The following is a 12,529-nucleotide window of genomic DNA, read 5'->3' as shown; positions in this document are numbered from 1 at the left end:
AGGGATTCATTTTGGTACTTCTCTTTAGGAGTGCGGTTATCATTATGGAGATTGCCAAAATCACTCCCTTTTGTTATTAGGACTAATTTAAGGTATATCAAAGTGTTAGAATTTTATTTATACCTCTATTTTGAGTTTTTTTTTTATTTTTTGTACATATATTAAAACTACATAAAATATATGTTATGGTCAATCCGGAATAGTACCGAAATATGCACCAGTACCGGAACATATCGTCCTAGTAGAGAAAATGGTAAGTTTGCCAGCACGGGATTGATAACTTTGATTGGAACATCCATTCACTCTATGACCTAAAGCTATTTATCTTACAATCTATGATCTTTTACGTGATTTTAAAAACTTCGTATAAAAAAACTCATTGAGATCTATCAAACAAAATTCATATTTGATATAAAAAATATTATAGATTAAGAAGTATAGACAATTTTTTGAGACTTTCAAAGAAGGAAAGAGAACCAAGAATTTGGGACAAATGGAGTACATTTTTCATTTTGCCCCTAAAAGTAGATTCAATTTTAAAAAATCGGTGAGTAAAAATATAATGATGTTCTCGTGGAGGATAATAGGGAAAGTAATACTTTTAAAGTGTTGATAATATCTCCATAAAAAGTTTTATTTACGAAGTGGGTCCATAAAAAGTTTTATTTACGAAGTGGGAATCATAAAAAAGGAACAGAGGGAGTAGGATATTTTACGTCTCAACTCTAATAAAAATTTTAACCACCAGTTACAGTAAAAAATTGTATCGAACTAGTAACCGTGGTTTAAATTATGGTTTAGATAAAATTAAAACCTCCGTTTTAGTTATTGTTTTGACTTTAGGTACATATTTCGGTTTTGGTTTTATTTTTGCCAATAACCAAACCGCATTGTTGACCTCCCTATGTATTTTCATACATTGAATTACTAGTTTGTGTACCAATGTGGTATTAATTCATTAGTTGGTTGAGTTTTATTTTTATAGTTGTCCCATTTCAGAATGAATCTGCACACTACTCTAATGCCAACCTAAATTCACTTACTAGTATTTCACTTTCACCATGATATCAACTTTCCTGGTACACCGTACCTAAATTCAACTACACAACTGATAGGCCATGCCTCGGTAAATTAGTTGAATGAACTTCACATATCAAAACTTTTTTTAAGGTAAAAAGACGATAGAGCACCCAAAACATAATACACAAAATGTTATCATCCACGCATAGAGCCATGTGTGCGAGCTCCCCACTTGAATGAGGATATGCTAGTCTGTGTGCAAGTGGTGTTCCTAGACTTTTTGACATACAATCATTGTAGTTCCACAACCATTTGTGCACACAAATGCACACACACTCGCATAAGTGTAAAGGCCGTGTGTTAGGGCTCCGGAGTCCGGACACACACGTTAAAGACACGAAACCACACATGCAATTCTACATACTTACAAGTTAAGTATAAAAGAGACGCCATTATGAAGAAACCAGATATCTAACATCATCTTATTACACAACATATACTCTCTCTCTCTCTCTCTCTCTCTCTCTCTCTCTCTCTCTCTCTCTCTTTTTATTGTTTGGCAAAAATTATACTTTAGTCGGTCCAGCAGCTTCTCTCTCTGTAAACACTTTGACCCGTGCGACATTTTCTTCCCAATGCACAAGTCAGAACTGTGTCCATGGCCAGCACAGACTGTAAACACCACAAGGACTTCAACTGAACAAATCAGGAGCATGACCTTATACTATGATGTCGGTAAGTAGCACTAATCCATGACCTAGAAAGTCCTGGAGTATTTCCTGATTTCGTACATGATGGAAGATATGGAAACAAGATCTTTATTGAGCGAAGACCCACCAACGATCCTCTTTATGCAATCTGAGAGCCTGGTGTAATAGAGCAGCAACTGTGTTAACGCGGCCCTTAAGATATCCATCCCACACAAGAAGTTGCTGAAAGAAGTGATCACATCATTGTGCATCAGCTCTATTGCTGCTTTCCATCTACTCCCAAAATCCTTTACAAGAGGCTCAACCTCCGAAACAGTTATTGCTCTCTCAGAGCTACTAGTTGTGTCCTCAGCTAATAAAAAACACTTGCAAAATAAGTCCAGCTTCCTGAGAGGGGGAAAAACAAAACACTAAAAAGATGCCCATGATGTTTTTAAATATACTTACAGGCTCTGGTCTTTACAAACTTGATGAGATCACTGAAATGCTCCAACAACAACTCTTCCTGCAAAAAGAGAAGCAAAGTCGAAGACTAACTGATTAAACGGTTTAACATAGTGAATGATACCCGACATGACATTCAAGCCTGATAACTCGGAGTCTCGGACTGCCAAGTAACTAACATGAAAATGAATTCGAGTGCCAAATATCCAAATTAAAGGACTTTTTTCCCTAGTTGCCATCTTACCCTGAACCTACTACCTCGACCAAGTAGATGTCTATCTAATGCTTGTTAATTTGAAGAAACAAGTTAGGAACACTGTTTTTGGTCCCAGAACATAAATTGGCCAACTTGAAAACGACGACAGGGAATTTGAATGTTCTATGACTTGGCACATACATTTGATTTACAAATATACAAATCCAAGTTTAATTCATGCAATACATGCTACCAGCTCATAACATTTCTTGGTTAGGGGTGGACCAAGTGCAGAAGTCTTCGAATACATTTGAATCTTCTGAAGTGAAATCACTAGAGTCAAAAGTAGATGGCTTTACATGGCTACAACATGGGCACTCAGACTCCACCAACAAATTAGATTTATAGCAGAAATCTTGCTTTGGCTCGTGATAAGCCCTCGACAGCGTAAATAAATGGCTTATCGCTCTCAATTTTGTCACACACGCGTGCATAACTCGCTTATTTTGAATGATGTTGCAAGAAGGTGGTGTTTTCGTGAGTTTCAGGTAAAACATGGAAATAAAGCGATTTTGAACGCAAAGAATGACTCCCGGAAGTATCCAAGGCCCCGTGGCATCCCACCACCTAGTCCCAAGGAATGTTTAAAGAAGTATCAAAGATTGCTCGGGACATCAAAGGGCTGTTGGAAGGAAGAAAACAGCACGGAAACATTCTGCCAGACTTGTATCGATACTGAGGAATTAGCTGTACCAGTACAGCCTGACCAGAACCTGCCCCAAAACTGCCAAGACCAAGACTTCGGTACTGAGGAAAAGCTTGTACCTGTACAACCTGGAAAAATCTGCGTTTTTGTGCCCGCCTTCATAACTTTCCAGGGGCATTTAGGACTTTTGTAACATGACTTTGAGGGGCTATAAATACCTTTAAGCCTCATTTTGTTAGGTTATCTTTATCTTTAACACTTTCACTCTCTGCCTCCATTAAAAAGCTCTCCCCGCTCTTCTCATTCATGTCTTGAGGAGGGATTTTAGGTACCATCTATTTACTTTTGAAGCTTTCGGTCTTCATTAAAGTTGTAAGGAATTCTCTCATCTTCAAGGTTCTCGTGTTTATTTCAAGTATTATCCATGTTTCGTTTTTTCCTTGTCTTTACCCTTGCCCATTTCATGTCTTGTTTTGATATGTGTGAGTAGTTTACTAAGGCTAGGTTGTGGGATGGTTAGCATCCCGTAGCTATGGGTATTTCTTGTTCTTCTCGCATAAATCTTCGTTTTCTAATTTAAGCATGTGCTTGGGTTATTTTTATGTATCAAAACTCAGAGGTGTTAACCTCTTTGATCATATGTAGGCAAGGGTTGGACTACTTGCCACATATGTTGCTTGTTAAGAAGAGAAGATCAAGCTCTTGTGTTATGGGTGTTGATTATCCCTAAGCCTAGTCTTTAGTTTTAAATCTCCAGATAAAAAGCCGTAGTTAGGTTAAGTAGCCATTTAACCAAATCACTTAAAAGTTGACCGTCTCAAAGCCAAACTCAAGGTTGGCGGTCCCAACGCTAAAAACTTCCAATCAAGCTATGGCCGCGGTCTTTGTGGATTCGACCCCAAACTTCCTAGTATTATGCTTTCAACCGGCCTAGCCCTACGCTTGGGGCATTCTTATTTTGGCACACTTAAAGGTCGCAAGCATTTTTGGCGCTAATGCCGGGGAGCGCTTTCTTTTATAGCTTATTTTGAAGATTCGCCAAATCATTGTAAGTAACTCGTTTAATTTTACTTTGCGTAATTTGTACTTAATCTAGTGGATACCTCTAACCTGAGTTCTTTCAAACGTGAGGTATAACGAAGTTAGAGTAAGTATAGATTACCTTTTCTTTTATTATCTATACTTATCGAAGCGGCGACATAGCCCCTCTAGTCTGTTTATTGTGTGGTATGCACATTGTTTCTCGAGGAAGGAGTCAAGGTGTATGCGTGGTGTCTATCGGAGCCTGACCTCTAAGAGGCTTCATAGATTTGTCTCCTCCGCGATCTACTCGATTACGAGCTAGAACACCACCACAAGTTTTCTCCCCTCCACGAGAAAGAATGGCGCATCCGCAGCCGGAAGGACTATGAGGGGTTATTTGAATCCAGCTCGCACTACTCCATGACCCACCATAGTCCTACCGGCTGCGAATGCTGCCAATACTTTCACCGTTAAAGATACTTTCATCAGTCAAATCCAAACTTTCAAACAAAAAGATGGGGAGTCCTTTTATCCATATTGAGATACAAGGATTTGCTAAATTCAATCATCATGGATTTGAAGATTTTCAAAAGATTGACCTTCTTTTTGAAGGGATGCTCCGTAAGTAATCGACAACTTATTGATACGAAGAGTGGCGAAGGATTCCTAGATAAACCCCCTATTGCGGCGTAGGATTACCTTGAGGGCTTGGCGGAAAACACGCAATCTTGGGATTAGTCGGACCCTTCTGAAAAGAATGTGGATAATCCGGTTCCGAGTAGTTTCGGGAAATTTCAGTTGAGTGAGCAAAGCGACCTATCTCATAAGGTCACTCAACTCACTCGTCAGCTTGAAACTCTTGCACTCAATAGAGCCGAGGTGGCCTCTGTGGCCAAGCCAGAGGAAATTTGCGTTCTTTGTGAAGTTGCAGGTCATGCTACAAGTGATTGCCAAATGCCGACCGTTCAACGGTTTGACCCTTATTCGCAAACGTATAATGCAAGGTGAAAGATTCACCCAAACTTATCGTGGAGCGATTCCTCAACCTCCCAGACCTTCACAAGCCGGCCATCAACAAGAAGAAGAAGGAAATCTACAAAGATGACAATAAAAACTACGTACTAAAAATTGAAAAATAGAAATGAAAGGGATGGAATGTCAACCACCCAATACCCCGACCAAGTTTGGGGATTTTCCAACTAACTCCAACTACTTCATCATCCTTCTCGGCTATCTCCGGTTCTTTTCCACTCCTTCTCGTGCTCGTCCCCTCAAAACCTCCCCTAGTGCAAGGCACCTCATCCTCCGTTTGCTCCTCGGGAGTGGACTCCCTGGTTTCGCTTCCACACCTCGCAACAAACAACAACAATGCGCACTTGATTGTTGAGACATCTCTCCTTGTCCGCCGTATTTGCATTTCAAGCTTCTTTTGCTTTCCTTGAATGGAGATGAGTTGGCAAGACATGATTCTCATCCATTGTTCGGGTCAAGCGGCTTGGGTGGTAGCGGTGGGCAAAGAGGCACCAACAATGTCCGAGTGACTAGGCTGGGAAAGAGACTTGCTTTCTCCACTGAACCTCCTGTAATGGTTCGGGAGTTAGTTTCTCGAGGGTTCGAGCACCTTGCTCTTCACAAATTTTAGAAACCACGACGGAAAACCCTAAACTCCCAAACTCTCACCTCTCTCTAAAATCTCCACCAAACCCACTCAAATACCTCACATTCTACCATCAATCTCCAACTTCCAACCTAGAATCTTCAAGTTTCAACCACGAATCAGGAGTTTCAAGTCCAAAACCACGGGTTCACTGTTGTTCCTAGAAAGATCTGCTCGAAATCTCATCAAAGAGTTCTCTCTGCAATTTTCGAGTAAACTCTCCTGTCCATAGATTTCTAAGTATCCCCATATCTCACATCCCCACCACAGAAAACCCCAACCCTTCCACACCTAAAAGAAACCGAAAACCCTAACCTCCACTTCTGCATTTTGTTTGTGGCGTTGAGCTGTGTTTTGGCTGTTCTCACTGTGGTGATTCTACTCTGTGTTGGTAGTTGTTGCAATGGGGAGGTCCAAGCTCATGGCAGATGGAATAAAATCGTACAGGGCCGACGGAAGCAGGGTCCCAGGATATCTCAAGCCTGTGGACCTGGTTAGAGCTGTTAAGCGTGAGCAAAGAGAGGAGGATGAGGGCCGAAAAAGGAAGAGGGATGCGGAGGAGGTGGAGAAAAAGAAGTGGGTTGATGGGCTTAAGGGCTGAAATTTCACATGCGAGTGTCACGTGGACCGCACCAAAATGGGGACCCACCCTATCATTGAGGTCATACGCCAAGTACTTGAAGAACAATCAACGCCCCAACTCCCGTGCCATTACTTATCCGGACCATGGTTGGTCAAAATCTGAAAATGAAATACTAAACCCTCACTGACAAATTGCTGGAAGGTGGAAGATTTGTTCACGGTCGGCTATTTGAGCTGTATCATTTGTGTGATTAACAAAGTGGTACATTACAATCTATTCCCCCACGGTTCGGAGAAGAGACCGCACAAGTCTGACGGGGAAATCCTTTATGTTTTTGGCTCTAAAGATGATGTTATTGACTAGGCTCGGTGGATTTGGGTAGAAATGATGAAATTTAGGCAGCGAGGTTCTTCCAAGTCCAACAATCCTTTTCCCGCCATGGTCACTAAAATTTGTGAAGAGCCAGGTGCTCGAACCCCCGAGAAACTAACTCCCTGAACTCCCGGTCCCATTACGAGAGGTTTGGTGGAGAAAAGCAAGTCCCTTTTCCAGCCTACTCACCCAGACATTGTTGGTGCCTCTTTGCCCACCGCTACCACCCAAGCCGTTTGACACGAACAATGGATGAGAATCATGTCTTGCCAACTCATCTCCATTCAAGGGAAGCAAAAGAAGCTTGAAACGCAAATACGGTAGACTAGGAGAGATGTCTCAGCAATCAAGCGCGCATTGTTGTGGTTTGTCGCAAGGTGTGGAAGCAAAACTGGGGAGTCTTATGTCCCGACAGAGGAGGATCTTCGGGAGTCCACTCCGGAGGAGCAAACGGAGGATGAGGTGCCTGGCATTAGTGGAGGTGGCGAAGGGACAAGCACGAGGAGTGGAAAAGAACCGGAGATAGCCAAGGAGGATGATTAAGTAGTTGGAGTGAGTTGGAAAATCCCCAAACTTGGTCGGGGTATTGGGTGGTTGACATTCCACCCCTTTCATTCCTGTTTTTCCATTTTTAGCACGTAGTTTTTATTGTCTTCTTTGTAGATTTCCTTCTTCTTGTTGATGGCAGGCTTGTGGCCGTAGTTGGGTAGGTCAGGGGATGGTAGTGGCCAAAGGTAGTTTTTTTGAACGGCAGCCAAGGGTAGTTTAAACCAAGCAAAAATATGGCCGCTTCCCTTTTTGTTTCCCTTTCTTGACACCAAGGTCATTTTAAGCCTTTAAAGTCCTTAGTTGATCCAAACTTGCGCTTATCTAACTCCTTTTGATGCATGATAGATCGTTGCTATTTAAGTTGTGAAATTTCCTAGTTTGTAGTTGTGAATAATTAGCCTTCCACTTTTGTGGCGCTTTGATAGCATGCGTACCTTTTTGTTCTCCTGCTATTGCTTTTGATCACTAGCGTCGTCATGGGATGTGATCGTATCTTGCTGTGTGAAAAGTAGAGCCTATCTTTGAGAGTTTTTGGAATCAAAATTCGAATGTGATGCATGTTGCTTGATTGTACAATTTGCATAATTTGTTCACCTTAGTTCATGGAACGCATGTGCGTGGGTTGCATGTGATTGAGTTTGAAGGGTGTTTTGTTTGGACTCTTGCCGAGTGTCTTGGGCATAGTTGTTGAATCTTGTTTCGGGGGAAGATTGCATAGCATTAGTTAAATACGTTTTGTTTTTGTTTGCTAGGGACTAGCAAAGTCCAAGTTGGGGATGTAATAAGCCCTCGATAGTGTGAATAAATGGGCTTATCACTCTCAATTTTGTCCCACACACGTGCATAACTCGCTTATTTTGAACGAGGTTGCACAAAGGTGGTGTTTTAGTGAGTTTTTAGGTAAAGCATGGAAATAAGGTGATTTTGAACGCCAAGGACGACTCCCTTCCGTATCTAAGTATCCAAAGGCCCTGTGGCATCCCACCACCGAGTCTCAAGGAATGTTTAAATAAGTATCGAAGAGTGTTCAGGACGTCAAAGGGCCGTTGGAAGGAAGAAAACAGCACGGAAACATTCTGCCAGACATGTACTAGTATTGAGGAATTGGCTGTACCGGTACAGCCTGACCAGAACCTGCCCAAAACTGCCAAGACCAAGACTTGTACCAGTACTGAGGAAAAGCTAGTACTTGTACAACCTGGGAAAATCTGCGTTTTTGTGCCCGACTTTATAACTTTCCAGGGGCATTTAGGACTTTTATAACATGACTTTGAGGGGCCATAAATACCTTTTAAGCCTCATTTTGTTAGGTTATCTTTATCTTTAACACTTTCTCTCTCTACCTCCATTAAAGAGCTCTCGCCTCTCTCCTCATTCATGTCTTGAGGAGGGATTTTAGGTACCATCTATTTACTTTCAAAACTTTCGGTCTTCATTAAAGTTGTAAAGAATTCTCTCCTCTTCAAGGATCTTGTGTTTATTTCAAGTATTATCCATGTTTCATTTTTACCTTGTCTACCCTTGCTCATTTCATGTCTTCTTTTGATACGTGTGAGTAGTTTACTAAGGCTAGGTTGTGGGATGGTTAGCATCCCATAGCCATGGGTATTTCTTGTTCTTCTCTCGTAAATCTTCGTTTTTTAGTTTAAGCATGTGCTTGGGTTATTTTTATGTATCAAAACTCGAACGTGTTAACCTCTTTCATCATATGTAGGCAAGGGTTAGACTACTTGCCACATATGATGCTTGGAGCTATGTCCTTTCAAGTGTTCGTTAAAATGTCTCAAAACCCTAGTCACACTTAACATCCTTGTTAAGAAGAGAAGATCAAGTTTGCCCTTGTGTTATGGGTGTTGATTATCCCTAAGCCTAGTCTTTAGTTTTAAATCTCCAGTGCCATAGTTAGGTTAAATAGCCATTTAACCAAATCACTCAAAAGTTGGTCGTCTCAAAGCCAAACTCGAAGTTGGTGGTCCTAACGCTAAAAACTCTACACAAAGCGAATTTCCAATCAAGCTATGGCTGCACTCTCTGTGGATTCGACCCCGGACTTCTGGGTATTATGCTTTCAAGCGACCTAGCCCTACGATTGGGGCATTCTTATTTCGGCACATTTAAAGGTCGCAAGCAGCTCGGTTATGCTATTTTAAACCACTGGGGAGGGTAAGCCAAATATAGAAACCCAATTTATCCGATTTGACTTTAGCAATCCCTCACTATTTCACAAGCAAGCTTCGAAGCATAGTTCTTACATACCACAAAAATTGCTGTGTAGTTCTTCAGCAGTTCCTCAAAGTGCAGTTGAATCTTCCCACCTTCTGGACCAGCTTCCTGTGAACCAAATAATAAAAATCTTGAGCAAGATCTCCAGAGGTATTAACACATTTTTGAGCATCTTAGTTTGGTAGTTATTCATTTCCGAGATAAGCATTTCCTCCGAGATTTCTTCTCAACCTTCAACAAGTCTGCAATTACCTTTAATACAGCAATTGTCATGTCATAATTGTTAATCAGAAAAACAGTCTGCAGCTTAGGCTTTGGAAACATTTGCGCAAGTTTGACAAGCAAGTCATTAGCAGCCATTCTGAGTCTTTCCAGGTTCAATTCAATCTGGAAATATAAGGCCGCAGCTAGTTAAGTAACCATTCTGAATGGCAACTGCAGAATAAAAGTTTAGCACTTGCAAGTCAAGTAGGTCCAACCTGGCCATGTCCAAATTCAACATTAAGATGAATGAGAGAGGCAGTAAACTCAGCATAGCGCCTCATTACATAATGAGGATGGACATCATCTTCCCATAATGCTTTCACATTTGCATTTCGCAAGCTGCTTAGGTGCATGTCAAATACCATCTTGAAACGAGGCCATAAAGAAATGTTGACCTGCTCAAATTCATTAAAGTAATTCCATTGGTCTATATTGAGATAGTTCCACAGGCAAGGAAAATAGGATCTAAAAGAGAATACATGACCTCCCAAAGACATTGGTTTCGCAACTCACTCATAATCAGTTGGAATGAAGAAATTTTGTAAAACTACAATGTTTCATCGGAACTTTCTGAGTTTCAATGGTCCCATTCAGCAAAATTTAAACAAGTGTTGGCAAAAAAGTCACCTGTGCAAGATTATGTCATCTAATCCTAGATCACAACTAAGTTCAAACGCAGTCTATATTCCTATATAAGGTCATGAGCTAATGTGCAATAGTCTAGGCTAGAATAGTAGGAGCAATAATATGCACCGTGTACAGTAATATCTAATTATGAGTAGTTACTGTTTGTATGATGCAATAGATGATGTAAGCAACCTTTTCCTCCCTATAAAAGGGAGGACATCCCCGTAATGTAATCCAGGCTAGTCCAAGTAAATGAATACCATTACAGACACCAAGTGGGTACAAACACTAAGTAGGTTAGGATCGCAATAATGGAAACAAGAGGGGAGATATTATAGAACACTGGTACTGGTATTCATTTACTTGGACTAGCCTGGATTACATTACGGGGATGTCCTCCCTTTTATAGGGAGGAAAAGGTTGCTTACATCATCTATTGCATCATACAAACAATAACTACTCATAATTAGATATTACTGTACACGGTGCATATTATTGCTCCAACTATTCTAGCCTAGACTATTGTACTGGACTTAAAGTAGTTTACAGACTTTCACTTTCACCCCTCTCCGGAAAGAGGACATTATTGTACTCCAATAATATGATACAACAACAAACAGTAATCACCAATAATTTTCACCCTTGTCACTCTGGATCATCTGAATTGCTTTCTTCATCTCTGTCAGTCAAGTGATACTGGGTCAAAAGATAGCGAATATTTTGGCGCCATTCTTCCGGATAAGCATCATTGAATTTCCAGTTTGCAGACTCATAATGGAGGAGAGATGAGGGAACGTCGGCAGGTGTTAATCCATTGAGTGAACACATTGTTTGAGTCATGACCAGATAATTTCCACTGTGGATCTCAATGCTTGGGGACTCTTGATATGCTGAAAGGAATATAGTGTGATACTCCTTTTTCCAGGTGATAGAACCATCAGGATTAGGAACACATCTGTTGTTGCGAGTTGTCCAAAAAGCAAATTGGAGATCTTCATCTGGACCTGTGGGAACTTGTCTGATCTTTTGCTGCCAGTAGGGTATGCTTCCAAAAAGCAAAAGAAATTTTAAAAAGAAATCTTCTGGGCGTTGGACTTGATTGAACGCCGCATGAGCCAAATAAACCAAGACTGCTGATTTATTAAAACAGACACTTATAGTATACACATCGACTAAATACCATATGAGGAGAAAGGCTTCTTTTTTAAAATAAAAGGTATTATGGTAAGATACTTCAAACTGAGTAAGAAAAGGATAGACAGGATGGAAGGGTAGACCTTTTATGGGACCTTCATCAAGACCATACTTGAAAATACAGAGATGTTGAAGGTTTTGACACATTTGGACACATCTAGAAAGAAGGGTTAACTCTAAAAGATGACACTGAAAGTGGACAGGAAAATTGATCGGATGGAAACAGGAAATCATGGGAAAACAACCAGGAACAAAGGGATGTGGTTTTGTTTTGGAAAACTGATTGATTTCTTTTTTGAGTCTTGATAAAAAATCAAGGAGGACATTTGTTTTTCCTTTTATGTGAACAGCATCAAAACTCCAATTGGAAAACCAATTTGCCCATCTGAGTAACTGTGCCTTTGGAAGGTGCTTCTGTTTGAACTTGAGCATGCTGGGAAAACTCATCATATCAGTCTCAATTAGGAAATGATGACCGATTAGATGAAATTCAAACTTCTCAATGCTCCTTTTGATTGCCAGAATTTCTTTGTAAGTAGAGTGGTAATGAAGTTCTGCTGGAGAGAATGCACCACTCTTGTATCCACAAATTCTGCGCTTTTGATCTGAATTTTCTTCCAAAAGAACTGCTCCCCAATATAGATCAGAGGCATCTGTCTGAAGGACTCTCTTTCCATCTGAAGGTATGGCTAAAGGAGGAAGAGTTTTGGTTAGGGCTTTGAGGTCTTTTACAGCTTTGGTACAAAGGGCTGACCAAGGAGAAGGGGTTTTCTTTAGTAGAGCTGAGAGAGGAGTTCGGTATTGGGCCAGGTTGGGAATAAAATCAGCCATATAGTTAACAATTCCAAGGAACTGTTGGACTTGTTTGACTGTGAGATTTTCATCTGAAAAATGATCCAGTTGGGAGGCTATATGAGGTTGGAGGGTATATTGACCTTTAGAGATATGCATCCCTAAAAAA

General features: G+C 40.7%; 1 protein-coding gene across 13 annotated transcripts in view; it reads right to left on the bottom strand.

The window, feature by feature from the left end:
* Positions 1 to 1,275: 1,275 nt before the first annotated feature.
* Positions 1,276 to 12,529, bottom strand: part of LOC131316182 (vacuolar protein sorting-associated protein 52 A) — a 56,634-nt gene continuing 45,380 nt past the window's right edge. For all 13 annotated transcript variants that reach the window (XM_058345465.1, XM_058345474.1, XM_058345473.1 and 10 more), the window contains 5 exons: positions 9,963 to 10,142; positions 9,736 to 9,870; positions 9,517 to 9,591; positions 2,178 to 2,235; positions 1,276 to 2,082 (listed from right to left, as the gene is read on the bottom strand). In XM_058345465.1, coding sequence (XP_058201448.1) covers positions 1,778 to 2,082; positions 2,178 to 2,235; positions 9,517 to 9,591; positions 9,736 to 9,870; positions 9,963 to 10,142 — 753 coding nt within the window. In that variant the 3' untranslated portion in view covers positions 1,276 to 1,777. The remainder of the gene's footprint in view (positions 2,083 to 2,177; positions 2,236 to 9,516; positions 9,592 to 9,735; positions 9,871 to 9,962; positions 10,143 to 12,529) is intronic.

This window comes from Rhododendron vialii, chromosome 2a, assembly GCF_030253575.1.
Source record: "Rhododendron vialii isolate Sample 1 chromosome 2a, ASM3025357v1".
Classification (NCBI taxonomy): domain Eukaryota; kingdom Viridiplantae; phylum Streptophyta; class Magnoliopsida; order Ericales; family Ericaceae; genus Rhododendron; species Rhododendron vialii.
The sequence above is the reverse complement of the archived record's forward strand: the minus strand, read 5'-3'. Positions and strand labels throughout refer to the sequence as shown.